The sequence below is a fragment of the Colletotrichum fructicola genome (genome assembly GCF_000319635.2).
Source record: "Colletotrichum fructicola Nara gc5 chromosome Unknown KSG_Nara_v1_contig09, whole genome shotgun sequence".
NCBI lineage: Eukaryota > Fungi > Ascomycota > Sordariomycetes > Glomerellales > Glomerellaceae > Colletotrichum > Colletotrichum fructicola.
In genome coordinates this window covers 218,914-244,563 of record NW_027094059.1, presented here as the reverse complement: position 1 = coordinate 244,563, position 25,650 = coordinate 218,914, and the positions used below count along the sequence as shown (strand labels likewise).

The window sequence follows — 25,650 nt, the reverse complement described above, 5'->3', positions numbered from 1 at the left end:
GACCGTAAAGCTCATGATAGTACGACTGGTACGCATACTTGTCCGGCTCGTACGGTATTGGTGCCCGCTCATCAAAAGCTGAGGGCTCTTCTGAGTTGCGCAATTGCCGTCGCCTTCTCCTCCAGAGCAGGAACGCAACGAGAAAAATTGCAATGACACCGACACCTACTCCGACTCCAATCCCGATAGTTGTACTAAGCGGAATGCCTTGATTTATTGACGTGTGGATCTCTGTTGGGGTGGACGGCAGTATCGTGGGTGTCGGCTCTGTGGGTGCTGTTTGCCGGGGAAGCGCTGAAGCGTCTGTATTTGTTTGTGCTGGGGAATTCAGGTTGGTTGTTGCGGTAGCAGATAAACTGGATGGAGCGCCGGTAGCCCCTGGAAGAGTGTTCCATCCCACAACAGCAATCGCACCGATGAAAGACTCCCACTCTACAGTAGTGGTGTTCATCCTCCACCGGCCCTCTGACACATTAGAAGATGCAAACGTAAGGACGGCGCCAGTCAAAACGTTGGACCGGCAGTCTCCGACAAGAGACCCGGCATGGCCATTCGTGTTCGTTAGGGTGTAGTCTCTGAATAAGTCAGTCAGAGAGGACCCAGAAAACAGATGCGACGTGGCTTACGGCGGACAACACATTGCCAGCGTACTGACTTCATCTTTCACGTACGAAGCGACGGTGGACCATTGGTAAGGGCAGGTCAAAGGTCCGATGCTCATGGCAGTGTGTCCGTCGCCATTGTAGACTCCGAGTCGCCTTTGCTCCCACCATGTCGTTACAGCGGCCGGTGCGCATCGGACTCTCGTATCGACGTCAATTCCGAAGCCTGGATCATAGGCCACTATACTGAAGCCGTTCAGTCGGAAGACAGTTGAGCAACTGGACGGCGGGGTAAAGACTGTTGGGAGCGCGATGAAGGATGTGATTTCGCCGGACGCATTCGTCTCCGCAGGGTATGGCTCAGCCATTTTGTCACCGAAGAGAGAAACAGCCTCTGGAATAAATTAAAAGATGGACAAAAGTATAATTAACGAAAAGATCGTGAGAACTTCTGGTGCAGCAAAACTTTTTGGAGAACCACAAGGTCAAAGCCGGGCATGATCTGCCCGACTTACACCGTCTATGGATCACATTCACTGATGCGCTCCGTGACTAACAACAGGCAGACGACTGAAGATAAGGTCTTTCATCCCCCGCCGGCGCGCTGGCGGCTGCGACTCTTCTCTCGCGATGAAGACATCTCATGGCCCGCCATAAGGTCCATTGTATCTGCTGAAGTGCGGCGCAGGTTTTAGCTAGGCGCCAGTCGGGCTTCTTTCAATCTTGGACTCATCTCACGATGCTGTGATCCCACACGAATCTTCGTTGTTGGTGCAGATGAACAACGCACCAACGGTCATGTTGGTCGTTGGAAGCAGACATGAATTCATGCCAAGGAAACCAAAATGGGGACAGGCCACGGGCGCATACTGATCTCACGCTGGTTTACGCGCTGTTGCCCCCTTTTGAGGAAATGCTGCAGCAGTTCTACCAATCATCAACAACGGCCACAAACGGCGACCGTAGCGCGCGGGAGAGAACCAAGAGAAACCCATGCCAACCAACCATCGACTTATGGGCTCTTGACGAGTAATAGCTCTCCGTTGGTTCGAGAGAACGACATCGCACCGGGCTTCGTCTTTTTTAAGGTCATTGCCTCCCCGACCCAGTCCCTCGGTATCCAATAGCATCAGCCAGCTCGTAATTGCTCAGGCCATGTTAACCTGAGCAGGAATGCCAACTTCAGATTTCAGGAGATCATGACCAAAACGCCGGCCTACCGGGCATTTGCGCCGGTCCAATGCTATGCGGCCATGACTTCTATGCTACCAACACATTTGACGTAGCCGCCGACGGCCTCGGCGGTCGCCACATCGGGATGCTCACGGCAGGGACCGCTGTCGCGGACGCTAAGCGCCGTACTGCCCGGAGACATGTTGCAGGCTACTCGTCACTCTCCCAAGATTCATCGTGTACATATTCTTCGCGGAACCGAGAACACTGTTATTGTTGTGTCCGTTCAACTTTTCATCATTCATTGCCATTTGATATGGCGTCATCACCAACCAGACGCGGACGACGAAGTTCGTCAGCAGATTCAGTCTACTCGTCCTACTCCGTCTCTAAGACCGCCGAATCAATTGGCGACGACATCCGAAGAGCCAGGCGGTCATCCCACCACAGCAGGAAAAATATGCAGCGCAGAATACGCAACGTCATAATCATGCTATGCTTTATTGGGCTAGCAAGTATGTTCGTTGCAAGCTACTTCTCAGATCATGCACTTGGGTACTCGCAATTTTCACCACATTCTCAATTCGCTGATTGGGACGCTCGGAGGGAAGAAGTCAAAGAAGCCTTCGTCATCAGTTGGGATGCATACAAGAAGCACGCTTGGGGTGAATTCTGCTGCATTCTGTAATGACCAGAAGCACATGCTAAGCTTCCAGGTAATGATGTGTTCCACCCGCTTGCAAAGACAGGCAGGAACATGTCTCCATCAGGCCTAGGATGGATCATCGTTGACAGCCTCGACACGATGATGCTCATGAACTTGACGGAGCCTCTTTCTGATGCACGCAAGTGGCTTCACCGCAGTCTCACCTGGGACCAGGACCAGGATGTCAACACTTTCGAGACCACTATCCGCATGCTGGGTGGTTTACTCTCCGCGCATTACCTTTCGACGCAACTGCCCCACGTCGCGTCAAAGAGAGACTCTGTGTACCTTGCCAAAGCAATCGACTTGGCGGACCGGCTACTTGTTGCTTTCGACAGCAACTCACGCATCCCTTACGCCAGTGTCAACATCGGCAAGAGGAAGGGTATCCCATCCCATGCCGATGGCGGCTGTTCTTCGACGGCAGAGGCGGCTACGGTGCAGTTGGAGATGAAATATCTATCACATCTGACAGGGAACGATGTTTACTGGAAAAAGGCCGAGCATGTGATGAAGGTACTTGATGACCAGAAGATGGAAGGTGGGTTGTTACCGATCTTCGTGCATCCCAATCATGGTCGCTTCACCACAAGAGAGATTCGGCTCGGAAGTCGAGGTGACTCATACTATGGTGAGTGACTTATCCTCTTGTTATATGTTGTGTGCTAATTCAGGAGTAGAATACCTCGCGAAGCAGTACCTCCAAACGGGAGAGACGATTTATCGTGACATGTGGGAAGACGTACTGGATGGGATTCAAAAGCATCTCGTCACCACAACACGCAATGCTGCTTTGAAGTACATCGCTGAACTTCCCGCGGGGGTTGGAGGTGCTCTCTCGCCCAAAATGGATCATCTTGTTGGCTTTCTTCCTGGTACTATTGCTATGGGTGTGAGTATCTCCTAGTCGGCCCTTTGCATTCATGTCTGACCATACACCTAGGCTACGGAGGGCCGAACGTTAGCCGAAGCTCGTCGCGATCCGGAATGGACGCCCTATCATGAAAATGATGTGAAACTTGCCATCGAACTCATGAAAACCTGTTGGGGCATGTACGCTGTCACAGACACTGGACTTGCGCCGGAGATCGCATGGTTCAACGCCACAGAATACGACCTGCAACCGAAACCTGGGGATAGAAAGCAGCGTAGTGCTAGTAGCAGTAAGTATTTTCCTAGTGAATGCAGGCTTTTCCTGACATCGTTCCACTTCAGCACTGTCGAAATGGCACACAGACTTTATCATCAAGCCTCTGGATGCGCACAACCTGCAGAGACCCGAAACAGTTGAAAGTCTATTCATGATGTACCGCGTAACTGGCGATTCGATGTACCGAGAATGGGGTTGGAAAATCTTCCAAGCCTTTCGGGAGCACACTATGGCCCCTGACGGAGAAGGCTTCACGAGTCTCAATGATGTGCGAACAGTACCACCGTCAACAAGGGACAATATGGAGAGTTTTTGGCTGGTAAGAAATGAATGATGAATCAATTCTGATGATCTGAACTGACGAAGCATTCTACAGGCCGAAACTCTCAAGTACCTGTACTTGCTGTTTTCCCCAACAGATTACATGTCGTTGACTGAAGTCGTATTCAACACCGAAGCACACCCCTTCCCTCGATTCACTCCGACGGGAACTATGAAAACCGGGTGGGAGAGGTTGCCACGGTAAAAAGAGATATTGATGGGGTTTCATCGCAACACTGTGTACGATATGACTTGTATGACTTATGAATAGATGATAGAGTCTCTTTTATCAAGGCGCTAAACCTTGATTACACTCTCACGAGAGGCCCCTCAAGAAGGCTTTTTGCATACACAGGGCGATGTGGGTTTATCTGAAGTTATCATGCCTTGCTATCAAAATTTTGTCTTTGCAGCTTTAACGCCCAGCGAATTCGATGGATTCTCATGCGGAAAATCAACCTCGATTCCCATGGCGTATCACGATAGCAGTAAATCGCAAACAAATGCAATGGCACCAGCAGTCTGCAAAAGCTGCTACCTTATTTCGCTGCTGACAGGTCAAGATAACCGGGGATTAGTGGGATGCGTCAGCCCAACTGATTGGATCACTTCCAACACCCTCGCTACCGACGAAACCCCGGAGGTGCTAGCGGTTTCGAGATGTCCTCCCCGGCCGACGCTTAAATGCCCGGGGTGTCACTGCAGGATGTGCTTAGTCAAACCAGTTCAAATGCGGTTGTGATGCCCGTTGCCGAGGTTGCGGCGTTTGGCGAGCTGCTTGGCGGTTGGGCTCGCAGGTGGTTGGTCGCCAATGATCTGGCTATCGCCGAGGTGGCGCGGTGAACCGTTCAATTTTGGTCTCCTGATAACAGGATATCTTGAATCACTGTCTCTCCTGTCGAAAGAGATGACTTCACGCCGCCCTGTGATGCCTGTCGAGGCATGCACTTCAGTCGTTCCCTATGCTGAAGGCGGGTCAGATGTCTACGCCAACGAAAAGTACGCTCAAAATAAGACCGGTATCTGCTTTTACGCTGATGCATCTTGAGAGCTGGCTGACCGAAACAAACAGTCGCCCGTGGGACCCTCCTTCAGAGGCTCGAGGCATCTTTGGAGGCTTCTTGCTCGCGCAGTCGATCCGCTCGGCCCAAGAGACGCTGCCGTTCCCCGGCTACTACGTGCATTCCCTTCAATCAACCTTCATACGCCAAGGTTCCAAAGACTCTAGACTTGTTCATCATGTCGAGAGAGTTGCAGATGGACGGACCTTTGCCACCAGAGTCGTGCGGACCATTCAAAATGACAAGCCCATATTCATGGCATTCATCAGTTTCCAGAAGTACACAACGAAGAAAGATCCATCAAACATCTTCGAATACGGGATGAAGATGCCGAGTATGAATAAGAAGGCTCCAGAGGACATCGAACCCGGCTACAAAGCGATCAAAAGTTACATGGGTATTCCCCCGAGCATCGTGGAGGCCCTGCCGAACCCGTTTGACTGGCGTTTTCTGCCTTACGAGACTACCGCCGACCCTACGAGATTCGAGTCGCTTAGTTTTGTACGCGCCCCAAAGGTTTCGGTTGACTCTCAAGCTGTTCATCTCTCTGCGCTGGCATACCTGACAGATATCTGGACCCTATCTGTGCCTCATATGGCCTCGAATGCAGAGTTTGGCAAGATGAAAGGTACACCGGGCATGCAAATCACCTTGAACCACTCAATAGTCTTCCACGACCCGAACGCAAAGGTAGACGAGTGGATGGTATGTCTAAGGACCACTGAATGGGCTGGCGACGGGAGGGTTCTCATCACACAGAGGCTTTGGAATGCGCAGAATGAGACTCTGCTGCTGTCTTGCACTCAGGAGGGTCTGATGCGATATGCCCGACAGCCTGTGAAAATTTGACCTGATCATTTTCATGTAAAGTAACAGGCATTGAATCAAATGGAACGTTATGTTGTTGAATCAGATCTTCAGAGCTGCTCTTCTCCCCTGGTCCCTGCTGTGTCGATGTTTTAAAGGTTTTAAGGTTGTGACGATAATGTCAACACCGCACAGAGAGTAAACTGTAGCGACTTGTCTCTGCGCACAATTCCGTCAGCTGTAAAAGTTGCTTCGTCAAATGATGGAAGCGAAGATTTCTTCACTGGCCACCACAAGTTTCCGGAGTAGGAGGACGCCTAATATTGACCTTTGACTATGTGAGTATCTTGCACACGAAGAAGAAAAGGTCCGCAAACTCGGGCTGGGCCTCTGATTCTTGGCGTAAGTAAAAGATCCAGAGTATCCCAAGGATTTCAATCCGTCCCCGCGGCTCTACGCCGCTACGGACTGTCGTCTAAAGCGCTCTTGCCCTCTCTGCGGGCTGTAGTAGTAGGCTCCAGTAAACTTCCACTGAAGGGAGGGAAGAATGCAGAGAGGAAAAAGGCTGGTTGAATCACACCAGCCTAGCAAAAAGAGAACACAAACTTGACGGGGGTGGCAAATACCAACGGGGTCGAGGGGACCGCCGACAGATGCGATCCGACAAGATTCCACGGACACCAACAAGTCACAAGACAGGCCTTTCAGCACTCACAGCTGCTCATCAGTGAGCGAAGACGAGCGTGTAGGGGATTTTGCGTTCCTTGTAATACCATTTCAATGCAACGTGCTCCAGAGTCTACACAAATCTCTCATCAAACGAACCCATCCCGGAACCGTCCGATAAGCCTTATTGATTAGAAATTTCCCAAAACTGCTACCCTCCATATTTTTATGGTCACTTGGCTCTTGTTGTCTGTTTCATCGGACTTGCAAACGATGCGTCGACTCGTTCCGGTCAAGTCCGATGTTTATTTAGGGAGCCATCAACCCGGGTTTGGGCTATGAGGTTGCCTTCCATGACACAGTGGGTGTGGTCAGGGTAAATGACAGTGCAGAAACATCGATGACTGCTGAGAAGTAAAAGGCTCACTGAGAAGCCTCACCCTTTCAATTCACTCTAGTGGAGGTTACTGAAATCACAAAGAGCCCGAGAGGATGCACATATTTACAGAGCAGGGTCAACACTGCCCCAACATACGATTTCGATGGAACCGAGATCGAGCAGAGTCTTTGGACCGGTCTGGATCGTACAAACTAGCGAACGGGAATCTGTATCGTCTTTCAGCCTTGGACATCTTCTGGAAGAGCCCCAATTATTCGGTTCGTATGCGGCAACCCGTTCGTCGTGGGCTCTTCCGGGACACCGGGTCAGGGGCCTCGTGCTGTCAACGCCACAATCAACAAGGACATTCCTCTTGAGCTCCGGTAACTTTCTCGGTGCGTCTCTTATTTCCGCGCATTTGCCGCCTTTACCACGGCCTGAATATGACATATCGTTTCTCAATGCCAAACTTCAGGCGGCTGTTCACTCATCGCCCGCACTAACCAGACACAGAAGCCATAATAGCTGGGACCAAACCCGCTCAGTTCCCGGGCGAGACGGATTGCCAATGGCTGCTATCAGACCGCCAAGATGTCAATGCCGGGGTTGCACGTCCGGGGGGAAGAGAAGAACACAAGCTCCCGCTCCGCCATGATCACAATTCGCACCATGACTTCCAAAAGCAGTAAACGCGATCCCTGCGCGTGCATTGCCTCGGTGTGAATTATGTGGCACTCAGACGATACAAAGGGTGTGCTCATTTACCATCTGGGCGGCAACCAATCCCGAGTCTCGTTGGAACTCGTTCTGACGCAAGGGTCCAGTTTGCTCTCTTTCGAACCGACGCCAACAGACCAATCCCGAGGAGAGATACAGCAAGGGGTAGGGCCGCCATCCAACGACAACACTCTCTCGACGACCCGCTGCAAACCTTCCGACCAGGCTCGGATTTTCAACGTCAAAACTTGAGATTCTTCCCATCGAGCCCCTGTTGTAAATCACACAAGCCCATTGTCGAAGCAAGAACAATGACTGCGGAATATGGTCGTATCCACCTGCTATCATGGACCCGGAAGTACAGGCAGCCAAGCCCGGTAAGAAGCAAACATTTGATGAAGGCCCGCCAGGTGACACGAGCCAACTTTCTCAGACCTCTAACCATGGCCAGGGGCCCAAGAAGCCGACGAGATGAAGGGTAACTCCCATGGAGATAGGGCCAATGATGTCGAGCTCATTCTGATCAAAAAGTAAGGTGGGATTCGTGAGCTGGCATACGTCTCTAGAGTTGACCACGCCGTGGCTGGCGTCTCACGCCGTGCAGGCAGGTGCACTCAATGAGAGTCAATGCAGCATGGATGTGATGAGATTGACTGATGGCCGTCATGTGGTGTTCCACATTTCACCTGCCGCTGGCATACACTTGGCAAAATGACACTCCAGGTGTTCACCGGCAATCTCAATGGGATCGGTGCAGGCTTGGATTCTGGGCATTCACGGCAGCCAAGACACATGTTCTCATGATGACCCGCGATCATGGCGGTCCTCGATCACGAACGCCTCTCTTTCCAGCAATGATGGGCAGCCTGAGATGTGAGCGATAAGTTCAATTGTATCATCATTGGCCTCTACATCTACAATGATCCTCGCACTCCGATTAGATCCATCAACCGTTTTACATGCCGTTCATGCAAGTCGCCGTTCGTGATCACTACCCAGGGACTTCGAGCTGTTCTTAGTTGTAGGAATCGAACAGCTGCTGGTACTTCTCCCTGTCTGCATCGCTGCCAATCCAGATATCCTTCTTGTCATCCACCACCTCAAAGTGAGCGCCCACGAAGGAAGCGACCTGACCGCCACCAAAGGCAGACTTGTCAATGAAGACGCCTTCATCAGGAAGAACCACCTCAGTGTAGTACGGGTGAGAGATCATAGCAGCGAGATCGTCAGGAGAGCGGTAGAGAAACATCGCAACTCCATCGAACTCGACAGGAACATCAGAGGCCGGCTCAGTTGCACCGGCCTCGGTAGGGAGCACAAGACCTCCAATGCGGACCTGCGACGGGTAAGCGATTGTCCAAGACGTGACCCAGATGGGATAGTGGATGGTGAAAAGTGAATCACGAACCTGTTGGTAACGCGAGATGTTGAAGTAGGACGCCAAGGGAGCGACCTTAGGCGCATGCTGGGTGTACCAGTAGTCCCAGAACTCAGTCTGCGTGTAGCTTGGGTGACGTTTGACGTGGGTCAACATCTGCGTGAGACCGTTTCTCGTGCAGATCGCCACGCTGCTGGCGAAGAGCATGGCGGTAACAGTGAAGGGGACGATGCGAACCATGATGACGATCAACAGGATAGGGAAAGAAGTAGGGGTGTGATGTGGGCAAGGTCGAACGGTTGAAGAGTAGATTGGGAAGATTCAGGAGTCGCTGGTTTTATCCGGGACGATCTTGACACAAGAAGAGGACCGTAACGTACCATTTAAGGACTCTCGGATTCTAGGCGGTGCGAGTGTATCTGTTAACGTTTGGGTAGGTGGTGTCTCTATCGGGAGAAGAACTCCGTGGGAATCAGAACGGCTGGACTGGAATATTGGATATCCGGCCGGAACCTCTGGATTGGTATTATTTGCTTCCTCCGGTGAGCCGCAGCTCCCTGCCAGATTCATGCGCAAGAAATATGGTAAGCACTTCAGTCCCATCTGGATTGGCCCAATTTCTCTTCCAGAAAGCAAACACGGTGGATCAGCTCCCCTGGTAGTTGGAACAGGGGTCTCCGATCTTGCACCAACAGTCTCGTGGACTGCAAGCATCGATAGCCCTACCTACCGGCCGTAAGCTTCTGCAGTCTACAAGCCAAGGCAAACAGGCATGACTTTTGGGCTGCTCAGAAGGAGGTCTGGCGTTGAGATATTGTCTCTTTTCATGAACTTAATACCACAGACCCGAGACCCCGGGAATTTGGCTTGATGGTCCCCGATATTGATAACACCACTCAACGCCCGACTGGTATTCTGACGGCTTGCGAATTACTTGAAAAGGAGTTTGCCATCACGACGGTTGGATACAATACACCCAGCAGATCTCGAACAGACGCACTGTCACAGATTGGTTTGTGCTTCTTCTCCTTCTCTTGAGCTCAACCGGTTTGTCCGTGCCATCTTCAGTCACTTTCAGCCTCTCCTTGGCCGTTCGTACCAAACGCCGGTTGATTCCTTCTCGCTTCTCTCTGCCTTTCTCGTTCTACACCGCCGCCCTCGCCGCAATCCTTTGGGGACGTGGTCGCCCCGTGGCCTGTTCTGATGGCTATCGGATACCCAGTCACGAATGGCACAACCACAGTGATGTCGCCTCCTGAAGGCTATGTCGTCGACTTTGAGAACCCGCAGCGGCAGAGTGTGCTGGAACACTACCTGGTGTTTGGCATCTTGGGTCCACTCGCTCTGGTATGCCTAGTCCAAAGGTTTTACACCAAGTTGGTATTTTCGGATGGGCCGAAGATCGATGATGGTGAGCCCGAAATTACTCTCGCTGCCAACGTAACTCCAACTGATCGTGATTGCTATATTTAGCATTGATGCTCATTGCCTGGGTAAGTTCACCAAGACGCAAGTTTGCTTGTGTTGCTTTTGTCGCCAGTCGCTGACTCGTGAGGTCAGATATGCTCCATCGCCATGCAATCTTTACAAACCTGTAGGTCAGAATCCTTTGCCTGCAAAGACTTCTGCTAAGCAAAAGACGTCAGGGTCTTGCGCGATTGGCGGCTTGGGCCACCACGCTTGGGAAATGTCCCTTAATGTCTGGGCCAAGCAGGCTCTCGTAAGTCTTCTGAACTCGACACAGGTTGAGGCATCTACTAACATCCGTATGTCTTCAGGTCAGCTACATCGTCGCTCCGATATTCATCTGCGCCAACGGTTCAACGAAAGCCTCGCTATTCTTCGCGTATCTCAAGATCTCCCCTCTCCCATGGTATCGCCGAGCCATCACCGCAGGTATCGTCATGGTATTTTGCTACACCGTCGTGATTGCGTCGATGCTCCTGTTTGGCACGTGGCCGATTCGTGCAAACTGGGATCCATATGTCGAGGTGTCGGAAACCCACAGACCGCTGAACAGCGCGATGCTTTACATGGCTATTGCTACGTCAAACATTGTGTCCGATGTTGTTCTCTTTTTGATCCCTATTCCAATGGTGCTGCGTCTTCAGATGCGCCCCGTTGTCAAGGTTGGCGCGTTGATCATGTTTGGAATCGGATCCCTGTAAGTCTGCTTCTCCAAACCTGCACTGTAGCCCGTTTTTGACTCAGATTACAGGACTGTCACCACATCCGTTGTTCGCATGGTTTATTTCCAAGCCATGCTCAAATCCACAGATACGGCTTGGGTTGCCGCGCCCGCCAACGTCTGGTCGTGAGTACTCTGTCTTTTGTCTTTGTATGCCGTCATGACGGACAGCTCACTGACACTTTGAGATCCAGATTCGTCGAAGTGAATTTGTTCATCATCTGCGGCTCGATGCCGACATTGCGCAGGTTCTTCAGGTCTATCGCGCCCAAAATCATGGGTTCCTCTCACGACAATTCACGCGTCAAGCACGCCGGACCATCCAATTCTTCTCGCGGGCCACGAAGCGAGTATTCGCAATTCGACACTCATTCGCACTACGATGTTGAGATGAACAGCATGTCGAGCCAGCAAGTGATTTTAGAAGAAGACAAGAGCGCAATGCGCCATGCAAACTTCGAAACCAAATCACAGTAATACTAGTGTACGACTATTGATGGGTATTTTGGAGTTGGAGGATCCAGCGTTTCTTTTTTCTATCATGTACTGGGCGACTATGCGTATCAATGGTAATTTGCATATTGATCGGAAGGGACATAGAGCAAGTCAGACTCGTTGTCGAGCCATGGGCAAGGAATGAACAAGCGTAGTATGTTTCCGGTGTGCGACACGGAAAAGTCAGCGATGCATTTTGAATGAAAACAATCTTTCTCTCACTCAAGTTCCTTCGCCATTGCTATGAATACCGAGTCCATTGTTCTCCAGGTTTGATCAAGATCGACCAGCGCCCATCACAATAATCTGGTCCTGGTGGCAGGACAGAGCTCCCCTGTCTTCACCAGACATCTGTGCCGGCGTGCCAAAAGACCTCGCATTGGCCCCCAATCGATCGACGCATTTAAGCATTTCCCCCGATCGCAAATGCTCCGGGTTGGCCGGGATTTTGGCCCGATAAAGTGGGTTCTTTCACGGGCCACCCCCGCTGATGCCGATCATCCAGTTCGGCCGAGCGCCGGAGAACATGGATTTCTTCAGCTGCGCAACGAAAGTGGGAACCTCATTTAATGAATGACACTTTATTAATACAAGAATGAAGCCGAGGTGTATGTTTATAATGATATCGCAGTGGGTAGCTCGGTCATGGCTTCCCAAATGCCATCCAGAAGTCAAAACCGCAACGCGTCAGAATTGTCGAATCTCTCATTTTACCACAGTAACATGTGGTCTTGATGAACCTAGCGAGGGCTTTCTCAACGAAAAGCAGCGCCATTGCTATCGATCAGGCTCTCTGTAATGCGATTTGACATTCGTTTGGCTAAATTTGTCAGCTTCAGCCCCATTTCGGCGGTTCTCGTCCATGCATTTGTTATTCTGCTAGTCAAGTGTGGCCAAGCTTTGGGCCTCTACCTCTCCCATCCGCACAAGTGCCTTGGTGTGGTGTCTCCAACTTTCGGTCGCTGACTTGCCTAACGGATTAATGAAAGCATCACACAAATGAAAGAATGTCTGGGTATTGTTCACAACGTGAAATGATTCAGTTGAATAATACGGGTGCAACTGTGGATAAGCCAGGTGTTATGATATACATCGTTCTATGGAAATTGTACTCGGCTATTGATGTGCATCTTGCTATTCGGCGGAACCGTGTTTTGTGCATCATAAGCATGAGCCACTTGCACTATCTGCCAAGTCTTTGAAGATGAATTTCCACCAATCAAGCCAAAGGCTGCAATGTGCTGCTCTTGCCAAGATGTCTGCATTAGTCTCATGCTACTGACCCTCAACTACCATCTGTAGCTTGATAGTACTTTGCACAATTCAGAATAAAAGTCGAAAAATACGAAAAAGAAACTGGCCGAGTTGACAGTGGGACTCTCTCGTCCGTGCCTCTGACCCGCATTTACCCGCCGCGATCCCGCACAGCTTGGTCAATTTACCTGCGTCCGTGTTGGAATGGTTGCGAAGATCAAAAGGCATGGATCCATGGGTGGCCGCTTACAAGTCGCTTACAACCCTGCTGACGACTGACTCTTCTGTTGAACCGAACCATCCGACTCGCTCGTTCTTCCTGGAACTTTAAGAGACAAAAGAAAGTATTTTACTGCTTTATCCGCCGTTGAATCGGAAACTTCGCCGGGGTAGACCTGCTGCGTTAGCCAGTCCATCGCTTCAATCTGCCTGTCACACTCTGTGAAGCATTCATTCCCACAACATCTGCTTCTTGGGCAACTGCATAGTCAAAAAGAAAGCAGTCACGGCAGAATCGACGGCTGCCAAAGCCCTATTCAGAGTGATCAAACCTGCCCGCCACAAAACTCGCAAGTATCATACCGAAATGGTGAATCCTCCGCCAACAGCAACCCACATAAACCCCATCAAAGCTTGCATAGTCTGTGAGGCACATCTGCAGCGGCCCCAGTATTAGATGACTGCATTTGGTCCATCACCCCTTGTTCCAAGCTGGACACAACGTGATTTCGCACTTCGTACCTTCGACTTCTCGGTCCAGACACTGTTCTTCCGTGATTCGCGACTCGGCTCGATCCTTTGGATTTGCAGCCGCTCAATTTCCATGTTCGCTCCACCAATGAGCACCAATGAGCAGATAAAACTTTATTGCCACCCCCTTGCGGCACGAGTCCTTCGCTTGACCAACGCCGGCATCATCCCAGGTCGGTTCCAAGTGTCCGTACCTGCAGTTCTGCAGCTCTTAGCCTGAGACAGTAGATGAAGCCCCCAAAGCTAGATGTATCCAATGTGATGCCTAAGCGATGCCATCAGTTGTGAAGACGGCGTTCGCCCGAGGTGCCGACGAGCCATGCCGTTGAAAAGTTAAATCCAAACGTACTCGCTACGAGTTTCTTCTGCTTGCCAGTTCGGCATATATGTCTCCAATGTGCCATCCGACCTTGACACATGGTTTCTGAGCACATTGTCGACACCCTCTGATTCCGAAGGCCACCCATCATGGCGGGTGTCGCAAAAGAGGCCGTTGTGGTAAGTCAGCCCTATTCGCACTCCGCACGTGCATCCCCAGATCTGCGTGCTTGCTACAGTGTTTGCTTGCTAACGCGAGACACGGACCAGCCCATCGAGGCCACTCTTCTGAGTCTAGCCATCGTCTTCGTCTTTGCTCGTCTTTTTCTCCGACTTGTCCGACAGCGTCAAAAGCTCACTCTCAGCGATTGGATCCTGATTGCGTCTCTATGCGATGCCATTGCCTTGTTCACAACCGATGCGATGGCGTACAACCTGGGTGGCATGGACGAGTACGACCCGAAAGCACCGGAGCCACCCGTGGCAGACCAAATCAAGTTGATGAAGGTTTCATTCGCGGGCAACTACTTTTACGACACCGGCATTTACATCCCCAAGTTGGCCATGTTGGCATTCTACTTCAAGCTCATCCCCAAGACGATGCCGCTGCTGCGAAAGGCTCTCTACGGAGTCAGTGCCTTGACATTGACATTCGCTGTAACCACGTGCTTTTTGGATACCTTCTGGTGCGGTCCAAATGTGTCAGTCAACTGGGACCTCAAAGGCACTTGCAGCACCTTCGATTCCAAGGACGTTTTTCGGATTGATTGGGTCTTGAACTTCATATCAGATCTTCTAAGTAAGTCCCTATGATCTCCGCTTCTGTGCGTTACTACTGTGCACAGTAACTGACAGGATAAAACAGTCTTTGCGATCCCATTTCCCCTTCTACACGGCCTTCAGCTTAGCAGGCGCTACATCATCGGTTTGATCGCCACGTTCTCGACTGGTATCATCACAATCGGAGCCAGCGTAGGCCGGTTTGCTACCGTGGAATCCATCAAAGCGTGGACCAATGTTTGTAAGTTGTCAGCAATCAGGAGAACATGCCGAGCTCTTGTGCTGACATGGAACCAGACGTGCTGTCCATGACTGAGGTATCAGCCGCCATTCTGGTGGTGTCCTTGCCTGCACTCAAATCGCTCCTCCACCGTCGGGGGCTCAGCACATCAAAGTACGGGACAGCCCAGTCAGGCTCTGCGGGTTTGGGATACAGCAAGCATCCAACGGCCAATACCCACATCAAGCTTTCATCGGGAAGAGATCCGTACATGGCAACAACTCGCGTGGCCGCCGAAAACGAATCTGGAAGTGAGGTGGAACTCAACACTCTCAAGCGATCGGATGTGATATACAAGTCGGAACGCGTTAGTGTAACCTATCAGCGACGCGAGGATGGAGAAGGAGATGAAGCCAAGGCCGGACCCAGATACTAGTTAATCACGCGTGAAGGATCTTGATGGTCTGAGAATCATTTCAGGACCTGGAGTCCGACGGGAAGAACAAAGTTTCTGTGAGGTACCGAATACAAAATCATTTACAAGAGTGGGGAAAGCTGTATGCTCTGGTGAACTTTTGAAGACGCTCTGCGCGAGAGACGGAACCAACAGGATGACCAACAAGGGGGGGCCAAAAAGCGCAAGGCCTGGAGCCACAGCATGCGGGAATCGCCCGGGCCCGCCGGTCCGAACGGAAGAGAACCGAACGACCAATAACTGGCTTTCTTTGAGTGGGAAACAATGCCCAATTCAGGCTCGCTTCGACCGCGTATCTGCGAATATGCGGCACAGTCGCACAGAGAAATTGGGCAATCCTACCTCAACCCGTAGACCTACAGATATTAGAAACCAACGACCTTGTCCTGACACACCAGAGGGGCAAAAAAGAATAAGAAGAAATAAAAAAGGGTCCTGGGCTGATTTATGCACCAACGGGTGGCGCTCTTTCGTGCAGAATCTGCAGAGTTACTGGTGCGCCTGCCGATGTTGGCGAGATGCTCGCCATCAACGGTCGCAACAGTCGATTAAGCCTCCCCGGTCTCCGCCTTCCCCTTGTTGCAGACTCAACCTTGCCAAATCCTCGGCGCATCCAACCGAGAAGAGTCGTTGTGATCCTGGGCCAATAAAACATTTTCCATGCATAGCATGCTGCTGACAGAGCTTTCCGACATTCACCGTGGGCGGACATTTTCTCCGTGGTGGCGTCCGGCGTTATATGGGATCGCAGTCCCGCCTGTCTCAAAACTTTGACAGCAGTGGTACTCGCAGTGTCAAGTTTCTTTTCCTCTTCGTCCGCGATTTAAGGCATATCAGACAAAATGGCGTACTTCATTGACGGAAAGGACTGCATGGTAAGCCGACTTGACCCAAGTGGTTGACCAACATTTTGCACATCCTAACCACGCGCAACCAGATATCCGAATGGATTCTGCTGGCGGTTTCCTATGTATTCGTTGGCCTCCGTGTCTACGCCCGCCTCTTTCGTCTCCGTGAGAAGCTGGCGGTATCGGACTGGATTCTGATCCTGTCGGCGATCAACGCTCTCGGTCTTATCATTTGCGACACCCTGACCTACCAACTCGGTGTTATGGACGATTGGGCCCCATCTGTTGCGTTGTCCAAAGTAAGTTCCCAAGAGCTATCGGATTGCTTGCGCTCTCAAAATTGCTGACGTTTGGTGGAGATCTCCTTCGCCTCTAACTACTTTTACGATGTCGGAATGGGTTTCCCGAAGATGAGCATGCTGGCGTTCTACTGGGCTTATTTCCCCGCCGACACCAGCCCCGTCATGCGCAAGGCTCTTTGGGGCATCACCGCCTTCGTCGGCATTTCTTACATGGCAATTCTCTGGGATGATACCTTCTTCTGCGGCAAGGATGTCTCCGTTCAATGGTCGCAGGAAGACGGTGCTTGCAGCGTCTTTTACGCTCCCGAGCCCTTCATCCTCAACTTCACACTGAACCTTGCCTGCTACCTTGCAGGTAAGCAAGTTTCATTCTCTATTTTCAGGACATCTTCGGGGCATACGTGAATACTGACCAGAAATACGTTTAGTTTACGCTCTCCCACTTGCACTCTTGATCCAGGGTGTTCTGCCGGCCTCGAAGGGCCTCACCCTGACATTCGTCCTCGGTACCTTGACCATCTTCACTACCATTGTTCGTTTCATCACGCTGAAGGTTGGCACTGGTCAAGAGAACCTTGTTTGTAAGTGGACTGTGGCTTTGAGAAATGTCTTCTGTCTTCCAACATTCGCCTAACAATTGTATAACAGACCCCATGAGCATGGTGGAGATGGCTCTTGCCATCACCGTTGTTGCTCTTCCCGGATTGAAGCCTTTGATCGATCATTCTTCGAAGCGAGAGTCCTCCGTGGATACTGTCGAGGTCACGAACCAGGACAAGACGTTTTCATGAACGTCCGATTGCGATACTCGGAAGGGAGCCTCTGATTTGAATATCAGCGGCTAGACCAGATACTTGCATATTTTGTTCTCATAGGCGCAAAGTTTATGCCCTGGCTATGTAGGCTTGTTTATGGGCTACTTTGAAGGCTCAGGAAAACCTTGGTCGGCGTGACGGTTACCCGTATGCCTAGTGGCATTTCTCATGCGTTAGATAGTAAAGAGTAAATAGCGAAATTCTAATGCTCCCTCTAAAGCTTCTAATGCCCAGTCGTGAGTCGTGCCTGGTGATCCTCCTTTTTTTTAACGGTGCAAATGAAAACATACATCGATATTTCGATGAGGGTAAACGGTTGTTGGGTTGCCAAACGAGGTCAAAAACTGTTGACATTGACACCACGAGATTCTTTGCATAGAGTATTCCATGATTTGTATGGATTCAGTGTGTTGATATGTTTTTTCTTTCCTTGAAGAGACCGAATACCAACCGCCCATTGGTAAGTTCTTTCTATTTTCACCACCAACCCCAAAGAAGCTTTTCAACTTCTTTAAACATTTCTTACTTTACCCTTACTCTTCTTTCCTTTTGTGTTATTTGACTTTCGCACTTATCAGGCTCTCAGAACATGGCTCCAGACAGCCGACTCCATCCGGCCGGTCTCCCGAGTCCGGAGCCGGTCCCACTTCGAACTCGACCAGCCGTCGGTGCCGAGTGAGGTCCAAAATCTACCGGCTGTCGCAGGGGGAATACGGCAATATCGGCAAACCTACAATGTATACTTTTCAAGGAAGAGTATAGATACTGAAGAGCCTGGGCTACATTGCGACTTTGTCTACACCTTGGCCCATGCCTTGTGTTCCCATTACACGTATTCAACTCCACGGTGTAGACATTTGCGCTGAGATTTCTCCCTTCTCCCACAGCTGCTCTTCGATAACTCGACTTTACGATATTATTCAAAAAGACTACTTGCTAAATACGATCGTTACCGCGGCGCCACGATCTTAGTCAAATCATTGTGTGTACAAGCCATGCCAGGGCCTCCGGTGAATCTTCATATTCTTACGAGATCAATAAACGTGACCCAACATTTCCATGCAAGAGCAGCCAGTTACAACGTATTTTCATCACGTCGGGCGACTTAAACCCGAAGTTGAGGCGGCAACATCTTCATTGGCTACACACAACAAATTGGCCTTCGACTTACCGTAGGCTTCCTCGGGAGAGTTCGGCATGCCGACTGAATCATGCACGCCGAAAGCTTCATCCCGAATATCTCTCTTCTTCTGGCTGCCATCTAAGGGGCTGGGCAGACGCCTCGCGACCTGCGAGCGAGAAATTCTCCGCCAGCAGGGTAAGATGTCTTTCTTGCCATCGCATACTAAGACTCATTTCAACTATGTCCTATTTGCGAATTCAACGTCCTCGCTATCTAAAAGTACACGTGATGACCCCATGATGTCTAGACCAGCTTTGTAGCCTGGTTAGGCTGACTCGTCATAATGATATTGCTGGTCACGTTGCGGCCTCATGCGAATGTGCGACCGAAGTAGGATCATAGCGCGTATAATTTCGCCGCGATTGCTATCACAGTGATGATCTGTGCTACTGGTCAACACGAAGTAATTAGGCGCAGTCTGCCCGCCTAGGACAGGGTCTTCGTACACTGACCGAACGTTCCAGCCATTCGGTCCCGCCCCAGAGGTTCTAGACGCTTGGTGCATCATATGATCCGCCATTAACCTTTTCGGGCAGCAGATCCGATTTACGTCTAGCTTCTGGATATCTTTCCGTTAAAGGATGAAGAGGAAGCATCTCATAGATTGAAACGGGCGCATTTGAGAACCTCACTGTCCAGCTCGACAAGGATAGCTGACTGTGGCTCGGGCTTTGTGGGTGCACGGCCACGGAGGCGCTCGCTCTGTCCCCGGGACCCTAGACATAAGAAATATGAGGAGCCCCAAAGGAGCCGCATCTGAGTCATGACTTCGGAGCAAAGTGGGATGAGCAAAAGGGCCATTAACTTTACACTACCTAGTCGGGTCCAATTTGAATCTGGGGTTGCCAGCACAGTGGGTTGGATGGTATCATCCTTTGTTATGGATACGAGGCTGGCATATGTGGCGACCCCAGAGCACGTGTATGCGATTCTTGACTCAGTGGGGTTTTCCACATAGCTACACAGCAAAATGGACCAGCAGGCAGAAGATTAGGATATCATATCTCAAGTTTAGTCACATGAAGTGATGTTTAGTATATACCCACCTACTCTGCGTGCTTCACCGCTTGATGTGGCGATAGTAGATCACATCGCTCTTTGGAATGCAGATATTGCATTTTGCTAGAACTGGTATAGACTTCGTGATTGCGGCAAAAATGCCATGATTTGCTCTTGAATGCATTTAATGTGGACTTAGCGGCATTTTACCCTGGCGAGTGATTTTACAAAATGTCGAATGCGTTGATGTTAGTCATGATGCTCGCATTCGCCATTCTGCAGCGAAAGTAGACGGCGGTACACTTTCTTTGTCACTTATGGTACCTAGGGGCTGAGAGCCTGGACCGTCCGTCCCAACAATCACGGCGAGTATTCGTACTTTCCGATCTCCGTTGAAGTCCGCGGTCCACTGGAAGCATGTGTCGTAATCATCCTGAACCAAGTCCTAGACGGTGGGTACATGTCTCCATTGGCGCCCTCCATCACAAGATACAGCAGATAGATTCCAATGCCCAACTCTCCATGGACGCGGGGATTGAAGCCGAGCACGGTGCTTAAGCAGGTCCGGCGAGAAGCTTACCTGGTGGCACTGCGAATGACAACAATCTGTGACAATAAGCTCCCGTTACCCCATCTTGGAAGCTGGATGTGGTCCCGACCCATCAAGCCACCCACTTCACGACTCGCCATGCCTGCTTTCACCGCCGGTGGCCGGAGTTGTCGGAGTCGAAACCAGTTGTCAGAAAATGATGAGGCGCAAGACGCTGCTTCGGAGAGATTCCCGGAAATGTACATCCAGAAAGTCAACGTAGGTCCCGCGGAAACCGCACCCTCCAGGTAATCCACTTGTTACCGACACAAGTACGGATCGTTGCAGGGTTATGAGATTAATCAGATGGTGTCCAGATAACCAATGACATCCACCATCGTCATCACGGTTTTGGAACATTACTGGACACGAAACTGTTGCAGGGAGATTGTGAGCAAGATAGATGGCACAGGCTGGGGTTCCGAGGATTCGGAAAAGGTACGAACGGCTTGCTCAGCGCCTCTGCGAGGGTGCCCAAAAGGGATACCTTGTGTAAACTTAATCAAAAGTATTGCGTTGTACAAGGGTGCTCCTAACCGTGGACCATTGGAGCTGAAATAAACAAGTCAATGCTGATTGGTGGAGGAAATTAGGATCACCTGTGGGCTCGAGCGTGCCCCAGGTGTTTGTAATTCACCATGGAGACAAAGCGGAAGTTTCCTGCCCAAGGTTTTGAGTTTATGCCATCGGGCTCTCAATTCGAAACAATTTTGTCTGCCATTTCCCTTATCATGTCCATAGCTGTCCTGGAGCCCCAAGCTGAGCAGATGCTTACGTTTACCCGAGTGAACAAGCTTTGGTAAGTCTGCCCGCGCTGTAGAGCATCCTGAAATGCCTGTCGAAGTAAGACTTGGCATGTTAAGCTTATCTAGATTGTTGTTCCCGCTGACCAAGAGCCTCACCCCTCCGGCTGTTGGTTCCTGAACAGCTTAGCCGTCGCTGCACATCGGTCTGCAACATCTATTTCTAGCCCGAAGGCCTAGCCTGACAGCCGCACTAATCGGACGAAGTCTCACCGTCTGTGGATATTTGCGCACTTGGGCTGAGCTCAACGTTGCACCGAACCTCCTCTGAAAGAGAAATCAGCTGGGGCCTACCCGAACAATGATTGAATCTCAGCGAGCTCATTAGCTGAATTGACATGGGGCATGCCTGAAAACTTAATTGCCGTCTACCCGACGTTAGCTGAAGCCCTGTAGGGTGCACTTTGGTAGGGCGTAAGTAACCCTTCAGCCCAGGGGGTCACTGGACCAGCCCCCAGCCCCGTTCCGCATACATGACTAGTGCGCCGTTGAATATCTTTCCGTTTGTGATTTACACTCCAGGGTAAATGGGCAGAAACCGGCAATATCCTCGCTGAATCGTTATTGCTGGGCTGCTGGCAACCAATGTCGGCATTTGAGAATATTACAGATTGTTTCAACGTGCCAAGAGTTTGGCATCTGGGCACGTGGGCAAGGGGAACTGTTGGAATGGGCTCCGAAGTCGTTGTTCTGGTGTCATCTGGAGTCTCAAGGCCCACCCCCGCGGATGCCAATTCTGGGCAGAAGTGGCAAGGCTTGGCCACTGTATCGGCAGCCCACAGCGCTGCGTGGGAGTGCAACGTTGGAGTGGTATTGCTGTGCAACTCGCTTTGGGGGCCGCGAAGCAGGTTGATGATTTCAGGTCATGGGATAGCGCGACTTCACAGGTTTTAGAAGAGAATTACAGAATTCAATGAGGATTGAGGGAAGAAGCACATTGAAGTCGAATTAAGAAATGCACTTTGTTTGAACAGAAACGCCGGCGCATTTGCAACTACCGAGTCATCTTTTTGCCTTTCGCTACTGCGCAGGCTGAAAGCCAAAACCCTGATGACGACATGTAAAAGTTGGCTTGTGCGGCAGCAATAAACTCTAAGTTATTATGCATCAAGATAAAGTGTGGTGAAGTCCCGAAAGTCAAAAATAAAGGTGTAGTTGAACGGTAATTGATTGTTTCGTCGAAGTAAATACAGTAAAAGTGAATATCTACGTCCAGAAGAGAATCCAACCACACTCCCATGGTATCAAGCATCTGCATCCATTAAAACCATTCCAAAATTATTCCGCCTGCGGCTTCGAGCAGCGCCAAGTTTCTTAGTTAGCCTCAGCTCCCTGGGCGCCACACTTCTTCTCGCAGTAGTAGGTCATCTGGTGTAAGGCTTCAGTCAGCGCCTGGTTTTCAACAATAAAACGCTGTCTCATCACATACCTCGTCGCCACCAATGTGCCAGCCGCCAGAAGTGCACTGGAGACCATCGAAAGTGCAGTCAGGGCACTTGTCCCACTGCTTGTTGCCGGTGTTGCGGTTCTTGTAGTAGCCGCAAGCACACTGGGTAGCTGTGGTATCGATCTCGTAGTCCTTGTAGGAGCCGTAGGTGATGCCATAAGGAGTTCCGTTGCCAGTGCTGCCGTACGTTCTGCTCTGGACGCAGACAGCTGCGCTGTGGAGCTTGGCGAAAGCACTGAAGTCAAGTCAGTACAACCGTGAACCATGAAGGAGCTCGCGTGGAGGTGGAACATACACGGTGGTAAGAACCGCAAAAGTGGCGAGCGTGGAGATCTGCATATTGGATTTGCGTTGAGGAAACAAAGGTAGAGCCTTGTGTGTAGACGGGAAGACTGAGTCAAGTGGAAGGGATGATGTGGACAAGAAGGTTTGATGAGTGGTTTGAGTTGAGTTGAACGGAACGGCGAAACCGAGTGTTGAAATAAATCTTCGGTTTGGGAAGTAAGACATGAGATCGAGAGGTGTTCGCCTAGGAACCCTGATAATGGCATCTCGTAATGACTCTATCGTGTGCCTTTTCCTCTTTGAGGCGTGGGCAATCTATTGGATACCGGCTATTGAAAACATTACTCGTTGGTCACGGCGTTGAATCCCGCAATCTTAGTGGCATTTGGGGGTGATGATAATCGGGCTGTCACCTTGGGAGTTCATTGAGGCCTCTATCTCAAGGAGGTTGACCGACCACAAAGTCACTCTCGTGACGGCTGCTGAGTCGTGCGGTATGGGGGCTGCTAGGCCCAATTAAGAAAGTAGGTCATAGACGTCTGAGGTCGGTGCTCCAACCAACGACGACACGAGGCTGATCATTTCTGTGTGGCATCGCAACGAAGGCTCGCTGGACGGTTTGTCGGGACGGGGTCCAGGTATGGAGAAGATCGGCCCCTGAATATACCAGGAAGGGATCTCAAATCTGCCTGGGTTGGTCCACCCAACGAACAAGGTCCAGGGTGACCCATTCTACGGGGACAGGCTTGTAGGGAACATGCTTGACTAGTGACCGACACTCGGATGAACGCAACCTCAACTCCAGACGATCCAGGCGGAGGCAAGCGGGCGGGCGCGCCACATTGTTGATCATTGATGTGACTGCTGAAGCTTATCTCTTGAGTCGGAAACACCAGGTCATGATACTCTTGCAGATATCTATAAAACCTCTGAAGAATCCCGCCAAGTATTGTCTATTCCTCATCACTCTCATCCTCATCCAATCACTCCTCTCTGGTCTCAAATATCCCTTCAATTTGCCCAACATGGTTTCTACTCGCATGATCGCCCTCCTCTCGGCCTTCGCTGCTGCAGTCAGCGCCGCGCCCGCCCCCATCGTCGCTGAGCAGGATCCCGCTCTTAACATTACCGAGACCCTCGACCGTAACCTCCGCAATGGAGAGATGGTTGTCTTCGGAAAGGGTGGCAAGAGTAAGCGTGTCTCAACCACCGGAATTGAATTTTACTGACCGTGTATCACTTTTACAGCCGCTATCATTACTCAGGACACTTGGAACCTTCTTCTGAAGGTTGAGGGTGTTGAGGCCGAGACTCCCGAGATCGACCACGACTACCTCAAGGCTGGCGAGGGTCTTGCCGAGATCCCCGTCAACCACACCGACCTCGCCCTCGGCAAGCGTGACTGCAACGCCAACTACCAGTTCGTTGTCGACAAGCAGATGCGCTTTGTCGACTGGGACGTGCAGATGTCCCCTGTCGTCATCGGTGCCGGCAGCAAGGGCATCGACATCACCATCTCCAAGTCCTACGCGATTTCCAACGGCGTCACTGCTGGTGGCTCTTTCGACATGAGCAAGCTCATTGAGAAGCTTGGTCTCACTTTCAAGGTTGACTACTCTCGCACATGGACTACCACTCAGGGTTACCTCATCCGTGGCACTGTCGACCCTGGCTACACTGGTGTCGTTATCACCCGCCCCTGGACCAACCGCAAATACGGCCGCACCTTCCAGGGCTGCGTTGGCGCGCTTAAGCAGACTGGTACTTTCATGGCCGACTCTCACGAGTAAGTTTCAACCTTTATCGATTAATTAAGCTTGAGCTAACAATATCTTCAGGGATGGCTCTTACGAGGGTGTCACCTGGGTTGGCGGCGCCATCACTGCCTGCATCAAGAAGCAGAGCTCCATCCCTCTGTCTCGCTGCAACGGCAGCGGCAACTTCCGATAAACGGCTTCATGCCGTACTTGAATGTCTCGAGCCTGGGGAGGTAAGCCATACCCGCAGGCATCCGAGCTACATCTGCAACGACATCTTCCATCGCGGTTCGCAGCGCGGAGCCACGGCGCATTATGAGCAAATTGGGAATGAGGGAACGTGGATACCCATACAAATTTGTAAACAATTCTTCTACTGTATTTAGTTTTGGTGCGATGAACATAACATAACACCGGCCGTCTAGGTCCTAATCAATTTAAGTGGTACCCAAATCCTCTTCTCGACTACTTCTCTCATGCAAAATCATTCATCTCGTGGAAAATCTGTGCCTCATAGACAGGCTAGCCACACACGAGGAGTCTTCAACTCTCAGGAAATCACTACTGATAGCTTGGGTGTGATGCTCGAGTCCACTGAATATGTGCTATTTAGCTCCAAGGGTCCTGCTCCTATTTATGCATGGACAATTTCCGCCGTCACAGCACTCTTGAACGATCTCATAATCAAACTTGCACGCATCCTTAGTAAAGAGTATGTGACATGGCAAAGACACAGATCAACTAATGATAAGCATGTGCTGGAACAAGCCTGGTTAGCGTACAGGGACACGGATGATTTGCTCCTGAAGTATCATCTAGGTAGTCTTAAACTACCAATTGTTGGTCCACATCCCCCGAATAATTGTGTATCTCAGATGAAGACTCAAAGTCTTGCTATTATTCATCGGAAGACCGCGGGAAGAGGGTGTCTTATTTTACTTCGGGCCTCGCAGATCAATCTGCCGACTTAAACGGCGTATTCGGGCCCCACTCCCAAGGACCCCACTTCGGGCCCGAAGGCCAGCCCGTCAGGAACCGAGGGAAAAAATAAAATAAAAATAAAACAGGGTTCCGATCGACGCGAACGCGTCTAGAGCGCGACAACTTACGGAACCACGAACTTGCCTGTCGCATCTCCAAGCACCACATTCCATTGTCACCAAAAAGTAATTCTTTGTCCAA

The 25,650-nt window shown here is 50.9% G+C and overlaps 9 protein-coding genes across 9 annotated transcripts; 6 read left to right on the top strand and 3 right to left on the bottom strand.

Moving 5' to 3' along the window:
• Positions 1 to 194: 194 nt before the first annotated feature.
• CGGC5_v014344 (uncharacterized protein) lies at positions 195 to 970 on the bottom strand (the record flags this gene model as incomplete). The annotated part of the gene is made up of 3 exons (XM_032023090.1): positions 195 to 378; positions 432 to 575; positions 627 to 970. 3 exons carry the CDS (start codon positions 968 to 970, stop codon positions 195 to 197), a joined length of 672 nt encoding a protein of 223 aa, XP_031880166.1.
• A 1,322-nt stretch (positions 971 to 2,292) lies between these two features.
• Positions 2,293 to 4,157, top strand: MNS1-0 (Mannosyl-oligosaccharide 1,2-alpha-mannosidase; the record flags this gene model as incomplete). Its single annotated transcript, XM_032023088.1, has 6 exons — positions 2,293 to 2,440; positions 2,492 to 3,112; positions 3,162 to 3,373; positions 3,425 to 3,644; positions 3,697 to 3,950; positions 4,008 to 4,157. 6 exons carry the CDS (start codon positions 2,293 to 2,295, stop codon positions 4,155 to 4,157), a joined length of 1,605 nt encoding a protein of 534 aa, XP_031880164.1.
• Positions 4,158 to 4,859: 702 nt separating this feature from the next.
• Acot8-0 (Acyl-coenzyme A thioesterase 8) lies at positions 4,860 to 5,862 on the top strand (the record flags this gene model as incomplete). Its single annotated transcript, XM_032023087.1, has 2 exons — positions 4,860 to 4,951; positions 5,025 to 5,862. The coding sequence occupies 2 exons, from the start codon at positions 4,860 to 4,862 to the stop codon at positions 5,860 to 5,862; spliced, it is 930 nt and encodes a 309-aa protein (XP_031880163.1).
• A 2,735-nt stretch (positions 5,863 to 8,597) lies between these two features.
• CGGC5_v014341 (uncharacterized protein) lies at positions 8,598 to 9,200 on the bottom strand (the record flags this gene model as incomplete). Its single annotated transcript, XM_066153079.1, has 2 exons — positions 8,598 to 8,918; positions 8,991 to 9,200. The coding sequence occupies 2 exons, from the start codon at positions 9,198 to 9,200 to the stop codon at positions 8,598 to 8,600; spliced, it is 531 nt and encodes a 176-aa protein (XP_066007350.1).
• Positions 9,201 to 10,205: 1,005 nt separating this feature from the next.
• CGGC5_v014340 (uncharacterized protein) lies at positions 10,206 to 11,625 on the top strand (the record flags this gene model as incomplete). Its single annotated transcript, XM_032023084.1, has 7 exons — positions 10,206 to 10,371; positions 10,434 to 10,453; positions 10,521 to 10,554; positions 10,607 to 10,680; positions 10,739 to 11,124; positions 11,179 to 11,274; positions 11,343 to 11,625. 7 exons carry the CDS (start codon positions 10,206 to 10,208, stop codon positions 11,623 to 11,625), a joined length of 1,059 nt encoding a protein of 352 aa, XP_031880047.1.
• A 2,490-nt stretch (positions 11,626 to 14,115) lies between these two features.
• CGGC5_v014339 (uncharacterized protein) lies at positions 14,116 to 15,401 on the top strand (the record flags this gene model as incomplete). The annotated part of the gene is made up of 4 exons (XM_032023083.1): positions 14,116 to 14,145; positions 14,236 to 14,764; positions 14,831 to 14,986; positions 15,043 to 15,401. 4 exons carry the CDS (start codon positions 14,116 to 14,118, stop codon positions 15,399 to 15,401), a joined length of 1,074 nt encoding a protein of 357 aa, XP_031880050.1.
• Positions 15,402 to 16,282: 881 nt separating this feature from the next.
• CGGC5_v014338 (uncharacterized protein) lies at positions 16,283 to 17,381 on the top strand (the record flags this gene model as incomplete). Its single annotated transcript, XM_032023082.1, has 5 exons — positions 16,283 to 16,315; positions 16,378 to 16,587; positions 16,648 to 16,945; positions 17,019 to 17,171; positions 17,239 to 17,381. 5 exons carry the CDS (start codon positions 16,283 to 16,285, stop codon positions 17,379 to 17,381), a joined length of 837 nt encoding a protein of 278 aa, XP_031880051.1.
• Positions 17,382 to 22,293: 4,912 nt separating this feature from the next.
• Positions 22,294 to 22,765, bottom strand: CGGC5_v014337 (uncharacterized protein; the record flags this gene model as incomplete). Its single annotated transcript, XM_032023081.1, has 3 exons — positions 22,294 to 22,347; positions 22,409 to 22,661; positions 22,722 to 22,765. The coding sequence occupies 3 exons, from the start codon at positions 22,763 to 22,765 to the stop codon at positions 22,294 to 22,296; spliced, it is 351 nt and encodes a 116-aa protein (XP_031880048.1).
• A 971-nt stretch (positions 22,766 to 23,736) lies between these two features.
• Positions 23,737 to 24,661, top strand: CGGC5_v014336 (uncharacterized protein; the record flags this gene model as incomplete). Its single annotated transcript, XM_032023080.1, has 3 exons — positions 23,737 to 23,902; positions 23,960 to 24,497; positions 24,550 to 24,661. The coding sequence occupies 3 exons, from the start codon at positions 23,737 to 23,739 to the stop codon at positions 24,659 to 24,661; spliced, it is 816 nt and encodes a 271-aa protein (XP_031880049.1).
• Between the last annotated feature and the right edge of the window lie 989 nt (positions 24,662 to 25,650).